This window comes from Rhinichthys klamathensis, unplaced genomic scaffold (assembly GCF_029890125.1).
Source record: "Rhinichthys klamathensis goyatoka isolate OS25496 unplaced genomic scaffold, OSU_Roscu_1.1 h1tg000631l_1, whole genome shotgun sequence".
Classification (NCBI taxonomy): domain Eukaryota; kingdom Metazoa; phylum Chordata; class Actinopteri; order Cypriniformes; family Leuciscidae; genus Rhinichthys; species Rhinichthys klamathensis.
In genome coordinates, this window is record NW_026607078.1 from 919,162 (window position 1) to 938,940 (window position 19,779).

Consider the following 19,779-nt stretch of genomic DNA (forward strand, 5'->3'; position numbering starts at 1 on the left):
AGCTAATCATATGACTATTAGTTCTACTGTGTTAAGCACTTTTTGGGTAAGTATGGTCTTTGACCTGAGCATCCTTAGTCTGCATTTCTCTGTACATTTAATGTTGAAAATACCCATTACATAAAATATTTCTATCACAATACACAAACCATAGGTGACTTGCATTAGTTTTTTATTGCAGCCCTAATAATTCCAAACTGTGAGTCCATGTATGATGCAAAATAAATTAATTGTTTGTTTAAAATTATTGTTCACTGAAGCAAGGTGCTGTTTTTTTTTCCTTCATTTTTGGAAACACTTTTAGTTAACTGCGGATTAATTTGCATTACAAATTAAAGTACCATGTCATTGACATTTGCCACACTCAAAACCAATCTGTTATCACCAAGCTCAGTGCTGGGTGTGCCTTATACACATATCTTCCTCTTGTGCAATATGATTTTTTTTTTTTTTTTGCAATGAAGGTCACTGTCAGTGTTACCACAATGATATGACATTTATTCTGATACAAATAGTTCTGATACAGTACACTGAAAATTTGTTTTTGGCAGCATATTTTTGATGCTCAAACTTTGTGGCTTATACAAATAATCTTTAAACAACTCTATGATGGTGGAAATAAACACAAATCCAATGATGACATCACAATTTTGACAAAACCATATCCATATATTAAAGGGATAGTTCACATTATGTCATCATTTACTTACCCGCAAGTTGTTCCAAACCTGTATGAATTTCTTTCTTGAACACAAAAGAAGATATTTTGAAGAATATTATAAAAGAAATTCATACAGGTTTGGAACAACTTCAGGGTGAGTAAATTATGACAGATTTTTAATTTTTGGACAAACTATTCCTTTAAAGCCAGCTAAACAACATATTTAATATAGCAGAATAAAACTGGATGTACGTGATCAAGACATGTAAGATGTTGTGACAGTGCAGATGACAAATGGCAAAATACATTTGTGTCATTTGGCCCCAAAAAACTCTTTGGTCATATAAGGAGTTAGTCAGAACTACATTAGCGAAGTCAGTCAACCGAGGCTTTCTTCCGGCATGAGAGGTAAAATAACCCAGTAAAAATGAAAATTGGCCAATAAGGACCAGTGTGTTTTCCATATATAAAGCACACAAGCTCACTGTGAGAGTACTTTCACACACAGTAATGGGGTGGATAGATAATCTCCTGATTTGTTCTTTCTTTGTGTCAATTTACCTGCTGACACAGGCTAAATGTGGTAAGCATGTCTCCTTTCTATACGAGAGAAAGAAATAATTGTAAGACACAGCGTGCATTGATATTTTGATTATGATTTAGGTCCTGTGAATGCAGCCTCATCTATGAGTGATGAAAAAGACACTTCGTTTGTGGTAAGTTTCAAGTGCAACTGGTTAAACAGGCATGCTTTTTTCAGATATGACTTCTTGTAATGTCATATGACTTCAGTTTACAAGTATACTGAAGTATATGAATCAGTATACAATCACACTGTTTAAATGTTTGGTGTCGATAAATTTTAAAATATTTTTGAAAGAAATCTCTTGTGCATAAAGGCTGCTTTTTTTTGTTGTTGATAAAAAAACAGTAATAATGTGAAATATTATGACATTTTAAAATAACATTTCAAATGTATTTATTTATGTTATTTTAAAAATGTAATTTATTCCTGTGATGGCAAAGCTGAATTTTCAGCATCTGTTCATTTTTCAGTGTCACACGATCCTTCAGAAATCATTCTAATATGCTGATTTGGTGCTCAAGAAACATTTCTTATTATTATCAATGTTTTGCACATTGTGCTGCTTAATATTTGTGTAGGTACCGTGATACACTCTTTGATGAATATATATATATATATTTTTTACATGAAATCTTTTGCAACATTATAAATGTATTTACTGTCACTTTTGATCAATTTAATGCATCCTGGCTAAATAAAAGTATTAATTTATTTCTACAAAAAATACTGAACACAAACTTTTATGCCAAGTCAAGTCACCTTAATTTATATAACGCTTTAGATAATATAGAGTGTTTCAAAGTGGTTTCAGTAATAAACAAGAAAAGAACATAATCAATTATGCAAACTTAATCAAATATGAGACAAATTCAAATTCTGCTGTAAAGCAGCTCTGCAAAGACAATAGTGCCGTTATTCAGCTCAAGTCAGTTCAGTGTGGATTCAGTGGTATAAGAAGTTTCAGTGGTATGTATAAGAAGTTTAACTGGTAATGTAAATGAGAAGTTTCTAACACAAAAATGCAGCTTGAGAATTATATCATTGGTAAATTGTATATATATTGTAATGTCTTTCACAGTGTAAAAACTAAACACGGTCACTCGTTTTAGTCTAAAGTAAAATTTTCCACACATTTAGGCACGCAGGGATTTCACAAGAGAAAGACGAGCCGTAGAGGTGAGGCTGTTTTTAATCTTTGTTTTTTGCATATTAATTTTATAGGCATGTACTTTTAAATGTATGTTGTTAAAAAACCTTTAAATACCTTTTTTTTTATTATCTTTCTGTAAACTACTAAGGATTGTTCAGGTATGTGAACTATATTTTATTCAAAACCATTTTATTCAGATATTAAACCAATTTGGAGATTAGATTAGTTTTCACCCCAGGCCAGTTCTACCAGCTTGGAGTTTCCATCCCAGTAAAACATTGTACAACATGACTAGAAAGTGTCAGTCTTACCTGTACTTATTTAGGCCTTCAGAAAGATCTTGACGAGATGAAGATTAAATGTAAGGATTCTTACAAAGTAGCGAAGGATAATATTGATGGTGAGTCAACCATCTTCATCTACTCAAACTTAAAAGTATCAACCATGCAGTTCCATCTTGCACTCATATTCATCACAATGTTTATATTGGTGGACATGTTTTCAGGTCTTAAAAGCCAACTGGATGATCTTTTTAAACAAGTCAGTGCCACCAAGAGTCCAGCCAAGGATGGTATGTAGAAAATCATACATATGAACATAGCTGCTTTAAAATAATGAAATAAATTTTTTTTGTAACATATTGTGAAAAGACAATAGATTGACACTTATTACCCTTGTTTTCCAACCATTCAGTCTTAAACATTCTCCAGAAAGTCATCGACCTACAGGAGATGGATGCGATAACGAACACTGAGAGAGATGGCGCAAGGATTGAAAGTGCGTTCCAACAATATTACAATATTTTATTATTAACTTGAAAACCTGTAAATGTCCTGTGTATAGTCATGCAGGTATTTTAAAAATCAACAGGACTGGAGAAGCGTCGAAAGGAAGCAGAGAGAGACTTGTCAGAGATGAAGAAAGAATTTTCGGGAAGTGTTGAAATTTTCAAGCGTGCAGGTACAGATACACATGTGCATGGAGCAATACCACACTGAACCACTGCACTTTTGACCCTTGCTCAATTCTTAACCACCAGGACTAGAAGTAATTGTTTTTGTTTTTTCCTCTAGTTTCACAGATAAGCTCAGAGACATTGAAAAGTGATAAGGCAACATCAACCCCTCTTAATGGTGTGTATGATGAAAATATGTATGAACAAATACTTTACAGTTAGTTTTGTACATTCTTATGCATGTAATCCACAGAATTAAAGAAATACCTGGAAGACAAGCTCAAACAACCAGGGGAACAAGGTGGCATTGCAAAGCAAGGTGAGTGTAACGAGGATGAGAACAGTGGAGCCTTTCGATCAGAAATACTTTTATCAATGATTGTGGATAAAGTTCTGAAAGATTTAGAAAACGTGCAGTTTGAGTCTTTTCCTCAATAGATGACTGACTCAGTACAGTTTTTTTTTTTTTTTTTTTAGTACTGCAGATTGTTACATTGCAAATAGAAGCAATAGAACTAAAGACACGTCTCTCTGGTAAATATAAGAGGCAAGTGCAGATGGATGGTGAGTGTTCATTCTTTGATGTTTACTAAATCCATATCAGGCTAGGAATTGTGAAGTTGCAGTTGTGAGATGATCTGAATGGATAATTTTATATGTGCACAATCATTTCATCTCATTTAATGTTTGCCAGGAATTATAAGCAAACTGGAGCGCAAAAGTGGCCTTCTGTCAGATTTGAAAGAGGAGCGAGAAGAGAGGAGAGAAAATATACAAAAAATTGGTATGTTATTATTCAGTGTTTGTTTTCTTTTTTTGTAGCTCCACAATAAATGTATAGCATCTATAATCCATGTTATGTGACAAATAAGAGGTAACTTGTGACATCTGCAGCATTTCCTTCCCATTTTCTGTTATGGATTCACAGATAAACTCATTGCAACACTGGAGAAAGAAATATTGGACCTGAATGCTGAATTATCAGCACTTAAACAAACACTTGCTCAACTTCTTGGTACTGGAATCAAACTAGTATTGATTTATGTATTATTTTGAATTTAGATATGTGAATCAATACTTCATCCTGCCAATGACTTGTATCTTGTAGGACAGACAAATACATTTGATGGGAAAAGAACTGAAGTAATTGATCAAATTGCCAAATTGAAGGGAAAAGATGAGTTAAGTAAGTTTCTTTCATTTTAACATACCTGATTCTCATTTTTCATGAATTATTCTATTTTACTAGGGGGGGGGGGGGGACAATATATTGTGTCTCAATATATCTCAATACAAAAATGCAACAATGTGTATCGTGGATAGTGACAATCTGTATTGTGTATAGTTAACCCAAAATAAAAATTACTGTGTTGGTCCTGATAATGCCAAATGTCTTATGTTACTAGTAAAATAATTCTGATGAATATTTGAATATTTTTATTCTGGTGTCACCATTGTCCTGTGCATTGGGTAACCAGCATCAAGTTCAAGCCTATTCATTTCCACCCCCAATGTAATACCAAATTTAGCATTTTAATTAACAGTACATTTGTTAACTTTTTACGTCTTGGTGTATCAAATTGTGACATGAGGGTATCTTGACACCCCTAAGTTTTACTGTTGCATCATCAGTAATATTATACTTTGTTTGTGCTATTTTTAGTTTCTAGAATTCTTACACTCCAGTTTGAATTTATGGAGGCGCTAATCACTGCACAGGGACAAAAGCAAGCAGACGAATTTAAGATAGCTGGTGAGATCTGAATGTTTTTTAATTATTATTATTTAAAATATATATATATATATATATTCTTTTGATTGATTGATTGATTGATTGATTGATTGATTGATTGAGCGATTGATTGATTGACAGGCTTTAAAAAGAAGCTTTAATAGAATTGTGATGTTTGTGTGTGATTTTGGGTTATGCCTTCTCAGATCTACAGAAAGAGCTTAAAAAGGAACAGGACAGGGCACTTTATCTGCATTCTGACAACAAACGTAAGATTGATGTATCGTCTTAATTACTTGCCAACTAGGGATGCTTTTAAATCAATCATTTATATCCCAATGATGAAAACAACTTTTTCTATAAATGTTAACATTAATTTAAATGTACATTTCTTCATTTAGCAGATGCTTTTGTCCAATGTGTCTTACAAATAGATTGTTGAGTGATCTGTAGTCTTTTCTACACCCAGGTTTACACAGAAAGCTGATTGACCAGACAGAACAATGCGAAGACCTGATGAATATGTATATGGGTAAGACATTTTACTCTCCTTTCCTCCCAGCAAGTGACAATATGAAAGCTTTGTTGACATGAAAGCAACAAAATACATTTGAAATGCAGATTCAGTTAAAAACATAAAGGTCCATCTCACGATTATTGTGTTGTGATTATTATCTATTTATGTATGAATCGTCTTATCCAGATACAGAAACTGAACTGGATGCTCAAGTAAATAAAATAACAGATTCAACCTCAAAGACAGGCAAGTTGAGTGAAATTTTAGAGACACATGAAAATATATATATATATATATATTTTACACCCATTATTTTCCGTTGAAATTAATATACAGTACAGTTAATTTAATATACATGGCAACATTTCATTTCCACAGCCATCCAGATTATTTTGCTGAGCTTTGAAATAGACCAATTAACGAAACAAATTAAAGCATCTTCATCTAATGATGGTATGTCTCTTTGAACCTTTTTTGTACTTGTGATTCTGTCAATTTGAAAAGCAATCCGCATAAAAAAATCATTCTGCTAATTGTACTATTTTTAGTAATTTTAGTGTGTAATAAAATAATCTTTATTCTATTTGTGTACATACAATAGATTTGAAGCGAATACGGGATGAAAAACTCAAAGAACTGAAGGCGAAAAAGGAGGAACTTCAGAAAAGTGACGCTAGCTTTGAGAAAAGTGAGACTGGTTCTTTTTGCATTAATATCTGCCATAAAGTTTTGTCTACTGATTGACTTTGCTTGTCAGTTCTTAAGGTGATATCGCAGATGGAGGAAATCTGGAAGCTACAGAACAAAGATCCAGATAACTTGAATCAAATCAGCAGTGAGTGTATACAGTACACATGCAGTAATTATATACTAATGGGAAAAATGAACAGTAAAATTTCAACTCATGTTCTATTCTGGTTTCAGATCTGCAGAAGGATCTCTTGAAATTGATTACAGAATTAGATGATAAAATGTCTGCAAAACCAAGTGAGTGGAGAATTATGGTTCTTGTTTGGACGTAAGGCTCATATTTGCAGTTATGTTTACACTCATATTTGGCCAGTTTCACAAACAAAGCTTAAGTCTATAGTCCCAGACTAAAATACATGTTCGAGCTGGTTTAACTGAAAGCAACTTGCTCTGACATATCTTAAAATATGTCAGTGCCATTGTTTTGTCTCAAGATGCACACCAGTTATGTTTTTTCTAGGCACTTTTATAAAAGGTTCTTAAATGTCCTAATTGAACTAAGGCCTAATCTAAGCCTCGTCTGTGAAACCAGGCCATAGATAGTTAAATAATAACACTTTCTGAAACTTTAAGGCCAGTTCACAGCAAGGATGATTACTATAAGGATAAAGATGTTAAACAATAGCTGAGTCCACACCACAACTAAAATAATAATGGCACAAAGAAATTATATTGTTCGAATCACTTTCACAAGATTTTTTTTCCAACTGATGAACAATAAAAACATTGACCAATTAGAATCCATCCTGCTTTAAAGAGCTCAAGCATTTAAAGCAGCAGACAACATAACTGCAGCGCGTACTTATATTAAACAAAACATTATCATGAGTTCGTTGTGGATGCTATCTTTATAGGTGTGATCATTCGTGGTGTGAATGGGCCTTTGTGAGTATTACATTAGCTTAAATCAGTTCATCTAAGTTGAATTGTACCAAATTCATAATTTGTTCATATATTTTTGGCAGAACAATTAATAATACTTTTTTATTTTATGTTTGTCTCAGTGCTGAAAATCATGGCTCTCCAGTCTGATGTAACCTGGATAAGGGAAATGCTGAAAACAGTGACTACACAGGCTGAGATGAAGAAAATTGGTTGGCACTGATACTTTAAAGAACTTTTAAAAATGTTGATATTTCTTAAAGGGATCATGACATGAGGAATCAAATTTGCCTTTACCTTGACATATAAGAAGTTTTTGTACCATTAACTCTTTCCCCGCCCGTGTTTTTTTAATTTTTTTATATCATTTTCACAAAATTTTCATTCCCCCCAGAATATTTGGCTGTATGAATATCTGAACATACAATATATTCAAAAGAAAGAACGGAGCCTTTTAAACAAACACAAACACACACAAAACGTTTTATTCTAGCTTCATGCATTATTTATTTCTTATCAACACTTAAATGTGGGTAAGTTTCATTAAAAAAGCAACATTTTGAGCAAAAATCTGAGAAATAATTTTTGTCTAAAGACAACATCGAGATGGGATTCAGAACGATGATCAAAACATAGATGGAGTAGGCTAGATAGAGTCCATCACTTCCAAAGCTTCACAGTCCTATAGCTCGTCCTGGGTCGACATTTCAGTCGACGATTTATATGCTGTTTAATGTTGGTTATCGTGTTAGTTTACATAAGCATCTGCTTACATATGATATCACTTGTTTCTTCTTCTTTTTTCCTGTGTTTTGATGTGGAGATTCTGTACTCTTTCAGAAGATGTCATAGCGCCCCCACCGTATAACAGTGAAAACACGGAAAGACGGAAAATTCTGTCAATGGCGGGGAAGCGTTGTCTCATAAATGAGGATTAAAACATCCTCCTCATTATAAACAAAGCATTTGTTTAATCAAGCTCCAAAAGCTCTGTCTTATTTTGATATTGCAGGATCTGTGACGTCACGCAGGCAAATACATTTGCATACGACTGCATCCAGAGCAAGACATCGACGAATAGTCATACATCGTCACACCATAGGCCCCGCCCACTGGTGTTCAGCCGCTTAACGGCAAAAGCAAATAGAATTCATTATTATAATCACTGATGCTGTATACACTGGATACAGTATACAGATTTGCGATTAGTTTCTGACATATATTACGCGCTAGTCTGTCGACAACAGGACAAACGGAAGAGTGAAGAACTTATTTTAATGGGGTCCCGGATCGCATCAGAGGATTATGTTTGTTCGGAGCATTTTGTTTTGTAAACAAGGCACAGTGTAATGGAGAGTTCACAAAGAAACTTATTGAAAAATGAAGCTCCCAACTGTATCAAATCTGACAGCAGCTGCATCACAAACCACAAGTAAATTATTACATAATGCTTTGTCTGTAAATCACGGTTTTATATGGATAATGTTTTCAAAACACTTACCCGTGTGCAATAGGGAGTGGGTATTGATACTGTTTCCTATGCAATGACTTTAGCCAATCATAACAGTGGCCGTTTACTGACAAGTCTTAAAGGAGCCGCCCCTTAAAAACGGATCATTTCAGACAGAGGGTCAGAATGAGGGTTAAAAATAATTGTTTTCCGCATACAGTATATATTGGTTGTTGTTGTTTTTTGTGTAAAAAAAACCTTTATTAACATTATAAGTGAACCTCAAGGAACTTATTAAAAAAATAATTTAAAAAATCCATTTCATGACCCCTTTAATATTCTTTTTACATGAGCAGATTGTAACTGCTCAGGTTGGATTATTGCTACTTACACTGACTTCTGACAGAGCTCCAAAAAGCACTGGATGACGTGGAACGTATGCTGAAGGAAAAAAACAAAGAGCTGGCTGCTGCGACCGGTGACATCAGTCAGTTACGTGAGTGAAACCTTTCATTTTGAAATTTGAAACAGTAACTAAATGCAAATCTATAGCGACCATTAAAATGCTTGATTTGCAGAGAGAGACATTGTTCTTCTGAAGAAAGAAGTTTCGATGCTGAAAATGGAAAAGGACACAGTTGAACAGACTGCAAAGCAGAGGATTAAAGGTTTCAGTTTCACCCTGTACAGTAGTCAACATTTGAAGTGGATCAAAACCTTTCATCAAAGTTATACATGAATTTTTAACAATACCCATTCTTGTTTTAGGATTAACCTTTTTGATCCACTTCAAATGTTGACTACTGTATTTAATTTCAGTCACATTAATTCAACAACAATCCATGAATTGATTTTCAATATTATTCTTTCTTTGATTAAAACTTATTACTTAATCTGTCACAGATCTTGAAGAAAAACTAAAAGAGAGTAACAAAGCATTGGATGATGCAAATAAAACTCTGAAAGAGAAGAATGCTACACTATCACAACAAAGTAAGTGGACAAGCACTGAAGAGATTCAGCCAATCAGAAAATGATCAGGATTGGAAGATAAAACATGCATTTGTTGATTTGTCTGCCAATGTCCGGTCAGAACATCAGATCATTGCTTTATAACGTTTTAACCTCATGTCCCCCCCTAGTTACAAAGATCAACAATCTCATAGACGAAGTGAGAACCTTGAAACAGCAAGAAAAAGAAAAAGAATCGCAAGTAAATGCTAGAATAGCTGGTGAGTTTTATTCAATCCACGCATCCATCAGATACAACCTCCCTCACTTGTTTAACATTAAAGCATATAAAAATTGGGCCTTTCCATTAATTCAAGAACACAACTTGATGTTGTTCTTTTAGAACTTGAAAGGAAACTGATGAAGACGGAGGAAGAAAATGCCAAAATTCGTGACGATAATGAAAGTAAAACCTTCAGCAATAAAATCTTCAACAATATGGGGTATTTAAAGTCATTGTCTAAAGAACAATTCCCCTTCTTCCCGATTCTGTCTCTCTCTAGAGCTGAAAGAAAATTGTGTGGACACCGATTATTGCCCTGAACTCCAGGAGAAATATAAAGGTATGTCTGCTGGAAAGAGAAAAGAGATTGTCCTTTCAGAACTTTTGGAGAGTTGTATAAACAGGATACTTGGTGGCTGTGTGTTACAGAAATGCAGGCTGAATATAACGATACCATTTCTAAACTGAACGATGTACTTCTTCAGAAGGGTGAGTGAAGCCCTAATTTATAATTAAATTAATGCCAAAATTCATCACAAAACATTGTAATTAAAAAAAACATAATATTGTGTAAACCTTATGTACACTCTAAATATGGACAAACCCAAATGTTGGGTTAAAAATGTAATTTCAAATTTTAACCCAACTTCAACTTTCACTTTCAACTGCACATTTTTATTGCATTTTTAACCCAACATTTGGGTTTGTCCATATTTGACCCAAATTTGGGTTGAAACAACCCAGCATTTTTTAGAGTGTAAGTCTACTTCACTCTTATTTTGACACATAATTATCCCTCTCTCCCATGTTGTTGTCGGTTTCAGTTTTTATCATTAAAAATCTAATCGATGAAGTGGAGTATCTGGATAAGAAAGCTGCACAAGGATTAGGTAATGGAGGATGTATTTCTATTGATTCTGATATCACAAACTGCAATACTTTTAAACATGCATATAAAAAGAAGTATCTTCTGCTTACCAAGGCTGCATTTATTTGATAAAAAAAATACAGTAAAAGCAGTACAATTTAAAATAACTGTTTTCTATTTTAATATATTTTAAAATGTAATTTATTCCTGTTGTGGCAAAGCTGAATTTATGTCTTCCATGTTTGTGCTGCTTAATGTTTTTGAGAAAACGGTGATCGTTTTTTGAGGATTCTTTGATGTAAAGAACATTCAAATAACAGCATTTATTTAATATATTGTAACAATGTAAAATTCTTTACTGTCACCTTTGACTGGTGTCCTTGCTAAATAAATCTATGAATGTGTTAATTTCATTTAAAAAAAAAACCTTACTGACCCCAAACTTTTGACTTGTAGTGTACATTTCATACTATTTGACATCAGCAATGCAGATGTAAGACTTTCCATAATTATTCACATGAATGAGCATCATTGAACAAATTATGCACAGACCTAACAGACTATTTTCAATGCACCTTTCCAAGAACTTTACCTTCAGAATACCAAAAACTCATTAATCTATTAATATGATTTTTCACTTTATGTGAATTTAAACGAAAAATTAGTAAGGGGAAAAGGTTTATGTGTTTTTGTTCCATTCACTCCATCTATGGTTATCTGCTTTTCAGGAGGGATGGAAGAACTGGAAGAAAAGAAAAAAGAATTGGAGAAGGCAATGCAGCAATTGAAGGCAGAGGGATCCATATCAGCCAAAAGTGAGTCAAACCCCATTTTTCTGAATTTTGCGCCCTTCTTTATCTAAAAAGAGACCATTTCTACTTACACAATGGTTTGTTACAGCTCTGGATGTACTTCAGTTACTAACTGAGATATGGAAGCTGCAAGAAAATCCAACTGTGGAGAATTCAGAAAAGATTCGGCGTGAGTTGAAACAAATCCATTTCTTCCCTTTAAAAACATCTCATTCATTAGCTCACAATTAGTGATTTTCTTCTCTTAATTTAGAACTGGAAGCTAAATTAAATGGTTTGCTGACTGAGTTGCAAAACTCTGGAGAGAAGGGGCTTGAACTAAGTGAGTTTTAATTTAATTTCCTTTTAAATTGCAATAGAGTAAAAACCTGTGGGTATAATCTTAATCTGTTTAATAATAGCATTGTAGCTCAAAGAGTGGAGCATGGTGCTTGCAATGGCAAGATCATGGGTTCATTTTTTTTTTAGGGAATGCATGAACTGATAAAATGTATACCTTGAATGCAATGTAGGTCGCTCTGGATAAAAGCCTCTGCCAAATGCATAAATGTGAATGTTTTTCTTATAAATTCACAGCCTTGAAGATGATTTCTATAAAGGAATCAATGTCCAGACTAAAACAAGCACAAGGAAAAATGCAAGAGGAATACAAAAGAGAAATCAATGGTAAGCCCATCTTAAATGCATCTAATGCCATTAAATGATCTGAAGAGTGCTGATTTTTCATTTAAAATTAAAGGGGAAACAAAGACTACTACACTTTCTTTTTTATGTTGTTGGTCAGGTCTAAAGAAGCAAATAGAGGACAACGAAAAAGAGATTTTGCTTTTGAAGGCTAACTGTGATCAGTCCACTCAGCTGAGTAAGTTGTGTTAGTTCCTACCATATATGTAATTTGCATTTTAACCCAGTATATTGATAATAAAAACATGTTGCTTTCCAGAGGACAGGATACAACAACTAGAGAAGGCGGCTAAGGAAAGGCAAAAAAATTTGAAAAAACTACAACAAGAATCAAAAGATAAGATTGCAGGTACGTTTTACCCTTGATGTGCTATTAAGTTGTATTATGTATAAGTATAATAATGTTGAGACTCCTAAAGAACAGATCTTCATTAGAGGGAATGCATCCTGTTGGGATACAATCACAAATAACTTGGGAAAAGAACTGTGGGAAAATAATTATGATGCTTAATAAACACAGATTTGTGTTATTAAATATTATCGTTTAATTGTTTTTTCTCAGCGCTAGACAAACAAATTAAAACAAAGGACCAGCAGCTGGCAAACACTGAAGATAAACTCCGGGAGACAAATGCTGAAAATGCTGATTTGGGTAAGAAAAAATATTATTTATGTTTGTATTGTCACCTATGCATGACTAGTCATTCCAAGAAATTCAGTTTTGTGTCTCTTGTTTTAGTCAAAAAGCTGAACAGTCTGAATGATGACAAAAAGAAAATCACAGAGGAGAAAAATAATGCACTACAGAAAGCAAAAGAAGAAATCGGCGGTATGACGACACTATAAAAACACCAAAGACGTGCTTAAATTCATTATCAAGTTAACTTTTCCAATACCATGCAATATATTTTTGTATTCTAAAGTGATTAGATGTGTTGTTCTTGATAAATATATTTGGGTGTAAGCAATGGTCACTCTAGAGAGAAATAGTTTTCTGTACAGTGAATGAAAAATATACATGACCCAAGCTTTCTTGGGCCAGTGGTTCCAATCAAAAACTGCTCACTTAATTCTACCTTTACTGGATTTTTTTAATGCTGACATGCTGAAAGACGTTCCAAAACAAAGAATATAAATTACATAAAATGATTCCTAGCAGCATGTGTGAAATAAACAATAGTGCTATGATGACATACTTCTAGTCCGTGTATGAAGTGAAGTATGCAATGGCTAATGGGGTTCTCTCTATATTCCTCATTTCCACTGGAGACATTAAGTCTTCATGTGCTTTTAAATATTTAACCTCAAATTCGACTCATTATGTGTGCAATTTGCAGCATCATTTTATATCAAGGTAGAATCAATTTGACCATTTCTTGTTTTAAATTTTCCTAACTGCATTTTTATGCTCTGTCAGGTTTAAATGAGAAATTGCAAAAACTGGAAAATGCGCTTGCTAAACAGGACCTGGACCTGAAGGAGAAGGATGATACCATTGCTAGATTGAAAGAGCTCCGTGACAATATGGAGAGCGAGCTTGAAAAGGCGAAGAAGAAAAATGGAAGTCAGTGAGAAGAGATTCAAAGGGTTTTTGAATATGTGGTTCATAAACTGGGAAAAATTCAGAAAACTGCAATCAAATTAACCACAGATAAAAAAAATAATTGCTCACTTGATGCATCATTACTCTTTTTTTTCTTTTCTTTTTGTTGTTGTCCAGAACTAGTGACAGAACTTAAAACAAAGGACCAGCAACTTGCTAAAACTGAAGCCAAACTTAAGGAGATAAATCAAGACTTAAGTAAGAATAAAATCTAGTAATGAATGACAGAGGTGTTCCAATATAAAATGTACAAAATGAATGCATTATAGTAATTGATTCTTTCTTTCTTTTGTTTTAGTTCGCAAGCAGGACGAACATGAAAAGGAACTAAGAAAAATCATAGAGGAGAAAAACATTTTGCAAAACAAATCACAGGAAGAAATCTCTGGTATGACAATACTGTCAAAACACTCCAAGTCATGATAAAGTTCACATGTCCATTATTTTTTACACTTATATTGCATTACATTGATTTGGATTTTATTAATTTGGTCTATTATATTGTATTCAAACCTTAGACTGTTTTCTTAGCCTTAGTATTTTTCATCCCTTTTATCAGATTTAAAAAAGACACTGAAAGCACAAAAACAAGACCTTGCTAAGAAGGACCAGAAACTCCAGGATAAGGACAAAGAAGTTGCTGAATTTCAAAAGAAGATAAAACAAGAGAAAGATAAATTCAATGGTGAGTGGGGTGCCACTATCTTTTAGTAGTCAATAAACAATGCAAATAACATTTGGTCAGGGACCAAAAATGTTTTATTTTGCATGTATCTGCAGAAGGAAAACTGACTGGTTTTAATATTTTCACAATATTTATAGGTGTGGTCAGTGAGAATGAGAAACTTAGACAACAACTGGATGAGACTAAACAGAGAGTGGATGAACTTGAGAGTGAGATTTATTTATTTTTTCCTGAGCAAAAAAAAGGACTATTAGCATTATTTATTATCAGATTTAACAGTAAGCTTTTGTTTCTTTTATAACTCCTTTTTTCCAGAAACTATAGAAGAAAAAAAAGAACTTCCTAAGGAAGGTAAGTTTGTGATTTCAGTCTGGTTGTAATATACAGAATAAAAAAATCAATTAGTTACAGTCTGTAAAAATGCAATTAAACTGAAAAATGTCTGCCTGTGTGCCCATGCCAGAATGGCCGAAGTTTGACGCAAACACTGCCCACCGCAGACTCATCTTGTCGCATGATGAGAAAGAGGCACGCACCTCTTTATTGGCTCAGCCTGTACCTGACACCCCTGAGCGCTACGACACAGCTATTGCAGCTCTGGCAAAAGACGGATATAATTCTGGAAAACATTACTGGGAAATTGGGGTGTTTGGAAGAAATTGTTATGTTGTGGGAGCGGCCAAATCGTCCGCTCAGAGAAAAGGTATTCTGACATATGGCCCTTCGGCTGGCCATTGGGTTATTCTGAAGAAAAGAGATGGAACACTTTTTGCCATTGCAGACAAGCAGATTCAAATAAACGTTCATAAAACACCTTCTGTAATTGGGGTCCAGGTGGATTTTAAAAATAAAGAGGTAACTTTTTATGATGCAGAAAATAAATATGAAATCTATAGGTTCACTGGCAATGAGCTGCAGGGTAAAATTTACCCATATATTGAGACCTGCAGTGATTCTAATATTCTTGACCCTCCCTTGATCTTAAAGCAAGTTAAATCCATAGATTGGCTCAAGCAATGATCTCCATATATTAGGAGTCTGTTATGTATGCAAAGAAAATGCCCTCTGCTTTGAGATTTCGGATTGTTACGACTCTCAACTGCATTCTTGAATGTCTTGCATCTTTCATTTTAATAAAACATTTACATTTGAAAAACAATATTTATCCTATATGTTGGTCTTTTAACATAAAGTCATGCAAAATCTGTCATTTACTCACTTTCATATCGATCCAAAACTGTATCTTTCCTCATAGAAGATATTTTGCTAAATGTCTTTTTTTTTTTTTTGTCCATACAATGGAAGTCAATGGTAACCAAAACTGTTTGGTTACTTACATTCTTCAGAATATTTTATGTGTTCCATAGAAGAAATAAATGCATACAGGATTGGAACAATATAACAGTGAGTTAACAATGACAAAATGTTCATTTTGAACTTGAATGTCTGAAGCAGCAAATCCACACAGAGGAAACATAAATGAAAAACATTATTTTTTTTATTTTAGGGGAAAAACAACAACAGGTTTTTGCTTCCAAACATGTACTTTTTAAGAGTAAACATGGTGCTTGAACTATGGTCACATGCATACCAAGCTCAGCTTTTAAAAAAAACCCATTTAACAGTATAATAGTCCATAGGAGACTTGATTTCAGTTACATTTTGAAGAGTGAAAAAGACAAACAAATAAAAAACATTGTATGAAGACCTCAATCTCTGCCTGCTGTTCCAGCAACCCGGCTATAGAAGTATGCAACAAAGGTTGGGTCCTTTTCCTCTAAGCTGTTCAAAAAGGCATTTCTCTCCTCTTCACTCCATGAATCAAACCACTGAGTCCACAGTCTTAACTGGCATTCAAAAATGTTAGGTGGGCGATCATTCACCTGAAATTAAGAGACAAAGAGGATACCCGTGTTAACATACAGATCTGCCTACAAAGCATCTTTTGATATGGATGGATGGAAAAAATAAAACACCTGTAGTGTGTTGAGCTGGTCTAATAAACTAGACACCTTTCCAGGCACTGCCTTTGAGATCAGATCTTCCAGAAATCGTTGCTTCTGGACAGCGTTCCATCCAAAATACCAACCAAGTACACATCGTTGCTCCTGAAGCGTCACGAAAGTCAGCGGCAGGGAGTTTTCTCTGGAGCCCATGTTGAGGGACGTGCAGGACAGAGCTTCCAGACGTTGGGGGACGATGCCTCCCGAGGCAGGAGGAAAGTCTGTGATGGAGACTGGAGGATGGGTGGACCAACCTTGTCCATCAGACATTCCTAACTGTGTAATGGTGTGCTTAGAGACCTGTGTATGGGACAGATCTTCCACTGTAGGGAGCATCATGGATGCATCTGGTTGGCCTGAGCCTTGTAAAGCCTGGTGGAACCAAGCCATTTCTAATAAGGTCAGAAAAAGGAGGATTTCAGCGGGCTTGACTTTGATGGTACTAAACAAAACTATTGTTAAAAGAAACACAGGTTACCTTAATGTTGAGCATTTTCATAACTTCATACATAAACTGAAACCCTAAATAAGGCACCTTCGTGCATTTAACATATATCATTACATCGGTTCAAAGGCTTCGTAAAACTGTTAGCTTTGCATCGTATCATCATGACTGCAGTAGGCTACACTTGTATTCACTTCCTTGTTAAGACACACTGTGCTTGCTAACGTCAGATTGCTAGCTGACCAAAACAAACGGGTAAACTCCGTTTTAAAACATTACTTGAGTCAGAGTGTCATTTTAAATAAAACGTCACCTTTTCTTAGCTGGATTTGTCACCTTCGGTCAAAAAAGCATGTTGTTACTCTCAAAATCGGAAATAATTAGAGGGTAAATAATCTCGATTGAGCCGTGAAGCTCAAACGGAGCCGCTCGATGTGTTCTTCTGTTCAATAAACCGCTCGGACACCAGGGGGCTGTGCATGTTGTGATGTCCTATTCGTGAAACGCACTTCGCCTCACTAGGCCATGATATGTGATACACAAAATCTCAAGATCCGAAATTGCATCTATTCTTTATATTGCAATATATATAGAATATGCTTAACAAGGTCAATGTGTTATTAAGACGGCAATATTGGAGGACAGTCAGCATACATCTTATTGATGATGCACACAACAAGAATAAACAGTATAAACGCAACTAGACTTAATGGATTTATGTTAAAAAGGAAAATGAAATCACAAGAAACAATAAAATTATGTAACAAGAATATTGCCTGTTACTTTGTAAACATCAAACAACTTTGATGTTCTCTGTCTGAGCTTCCACCCCGCCTCTTCCGGAAGCGCTCGTGGCGCGCTGACGTCGGTGAGGAAGGCGTTGCGGTCCGCGCGAGCTACAGAACGAGCGAGGGGAATCAAGATGGCGGACCTCGAAGACGTTACTCTGGACGGGAGGCCGCTCCATTCGCTCCGGGTAGCGGATTTGAAAGCGGCATTGGAAGAGAGAGGGCTTCCGAAAAGCGGACAGAAGAATGCTCTCATCAAGAGGCTCAAAGGGGTAAGTGGGAGTTGCTGTTTTCTCTGCTCCGCAGAGTCCGAAGACCGTGATTCGGAGGCCGAGCGTCGGTGGTCTCGCTAGCTGCTAGCGCGCACTAGCTGGGGTGCTCATGCAGTTTGTAGTGTGTCATCATGCCCCCCCGCTGTTGCTTGTTTGTGTGTATGTGTGTGACATGCAAAAGCGGCGTTTATTTTCTATACATGTGAGTTTTGGGATGGAGCAGACGTCGCAAAGGGTTCAGGGCGATGCGGTTGTGTTTACAAGTCTCTGGATGGCTGTGAACTGTGGGTTTTTTTAAGTTGTCGGCGGGTTCGCGCTTTGTTAGTGCATAAGGTGTTGGGGGGTGGGGGTTATTTAACGGGGGCGCGCTTACTAAAAAGTCCTTCAAATATTAAGTTTTTGTAAGATTAAACACGTTTTACCCCTTGAATATCATGTGCATTTGCTGAAATAAACACTGGGGTCGGACTCGCATCGCAGTTCCTTTGCGTCGGTGGGAGGATTTGATTGATTGATGGATGTGCCGCGCGCAGCAGCTGCTTTGAAGTTTGATCTGAAAGTTACTGTTAAGTACTGAACAGATGTAAACATGTCTGTCTGTCAATTTCCTGATTGGATTCTTTAGTATCTTATTTCGTGCACTTACTTATTTGATGTATGATGAAATAAAAAGGTAAATAAATCTATGTGCGTGATTTATTAATAATCCGTAAACAATCAATGAATCAGTACACGATTTCTTTTTGTATTTTTACTGCCTTTATTATTAGATCGTACGCTCTGATCCATACAACCCTCAAATATTCATGAATAATCACTTTTGACCACTAACTGACTGTACATGAGCAGTTATGCCCGGCCTAGATAAAATTGACATCTCATACAAATTATTAAAAATGTGCAAAATATTTTGTACTTATAAGCATATTGCATAGTTGTGATTGGAGTCAGTTGTTTCATTTGTAATAATGCAATGAAACAATCCAAATTGTGTGGTCATAATTTTTGGCCAGGCTGACAGAAATAAATTATGAACACATGCAAAGACAAGAGAGAACCAATGAACTATTAATAACTAATTATTTTGTAGTCCGTGTATGCTTTTTCATGTGAGCTTTGTTTTCTATGCATTTTTTTTTTTTGCATTGTAAAATAAAACTTGTAGCTGTAGTAGCCTTCATATATCGACCTATATTGATTTTTTTCAGATACCAATTATTTGTATGTTTATGTTCCCGGTTTACAGAACTGATATTTGTTTTATTTCTGTTTTTGACAATTATAACAACAGCACTGAACTGAACAAACTGTTTTATTTAACACTTTTTAAAGGGTTAGTTCGCCCATTTAAGACATGAAGTTGTATGCAATCCTTACCAGCACTATAGTACATACACACTGACCCACTCTGTTGTCACCTCCCTGGTCAGAGTTCTGTCCGCTGGAAGTTTTTCAATAAAGTACTCCCGGTTATTTTCCGGGGCCACAAAACTGTGCTTTTTACGTGAAAAAAATGATTTGCGTTTCAAAGCTTGATTAATTTACCACACAAAAAACACGCCGGTCAAAATTCACACCTCAGTTTTAATCGGCACTATTTTCGATCCATTTCTATCAATCCGCGCTGCTGTCAACGTCAACAGTGCACACGTTCCGATCGTGTGATTTTTTTTTTTTTCCCAAACCACTTCAGCGGAAATCC

General features: G+C 35.0%; 3 protein-coding genes across 4 annotated transcripts in view; 2 read left to right on the forward strand and 1 right to left on the reverse strand.

Moving 5' to 3' along the window:
- Nucleotides 1–2,536: 2,536 nt before the first annotated feature.
- si:ch211-14a17.10 (putative uncharacterized protein MYH16) lies at nucleotides 2,537–15,728 on the forward strand. The gene is made up of 43 exons (XM_056241123.1): nucleotides 2,537–2,555; nucleotides 2,723–2,797; nucleotides 2,903–2,968; nucleotides 3,091–3,174; nucleotides 3,268–3,357; nucleotides 3,471–3,530; nucleotides 3,606–3,671; nucleotides 3,830–3,916; nucleotides 4,047–4,136; nucleotides 4,281–4,367; nucleotides 4,461–4,538; nucleotides 5,016–5,105; nucleotides 5,291–5,353; nucleotides 5,554–5,616; nucleotides 5,788–5,847; nucleotides 5,980–6,054; nucleotides 6,203–6,289; nucleotides 6,359–6,436; nucleotides 6,526–6,588; nucleotides 7,356–7,445; nucleotides 9,090–9,179; nucleotides 9,262–9,351; nucleotides 9,587–9,676; nucleotides 9,826–9,915; nucleotides 10,038–10,100; nucleotides 10,198–10,257; nucleotides 10,347–10,406; nucleotides 10,742–10,807; nucleotides 11,514–11,600; nucleotides 11,686–11,766; nucleotides 11,851–11,919; nucleotides 12,174–12,263; nucleotides 12,382–12,459; nucleotides 12,541–12,630; nucleotides 12,844–12,933; nucleotides 13,021–13,110; nucleotides 13,699–13,845; nucleotides 14,002–14,082; nucleotides 14,183–14,272; nucleotides 14,444–14,569; nucleotides 14,707–14,778; nucleotides 14,885–14,920; nucleotides 15,033–15,728. Exons 2-43 carry the CDS (start codon nucleotides 2,746–2,748, stop codon nucleotides 15,587–15,589), a joined length of 3,822 nt encoding a protein of 1,273 aa, XP_056097098.1. The 5' UTR covers nucleotides 2,537–2,555; nucleotides 2,723–2,745; the 3' UTR covers nucleotides 15,590–15,728.
- Nucleotides 15,729–16,266: 538 nt separating this feature from the next.
- cunh14orf119 (chromosome unknown C14orf119 homolog) lies at nucleotides 16,267–17,477 on the reverse strand. Its single transcript, XM_056241132.1, has 3 exons — nucleotides 17,331–17,477; nucleotides 16,546–16,964; nucleotides 16,267–16,452 (listed from the first exon to the last, which is right to left on the reverse strand). Exons 2-3 carry the CDS (start codon nucleotides 16,960–16,962, stop codon nucleotides 16,279–16,281), a joined length of 591 nt encoding a protein of 196 aa, XP_056097107.1. The 5' UTR covers nucleotides 16,963–16,964; nucleotides 17,331–17,477; the 3' UTR covers nucleotides 16,267–16,278.
- Nucleotides 17,478–17,871: 394 nt separating this feature from the next.
- The window catches only part of acin1a (apoptotic chromatin condensation inducer 1a), a 35,018-nt gene continuing 33,110 nt past the window's right edge, over nucleotides 17,872–19,779 (forward strand). The window contains exon 1 of one of the 2 annotated variants that reach the window (XM_056241164.1): nucleotides 17,872–18,077. In XM_056241164.1, coding sequence (XP_056097139.1) covers nucleotides 17,940–18,077 — 138 coding nt within the window. In that variant the 5' untranslated portion in view covers nucleotides 17,872–17,939. The remainder of the gene's footprint in view (nucleotides 18,078–19,779) is intronic. The other variant, XM_056241163.1, reaches the window with a different exon arrangement.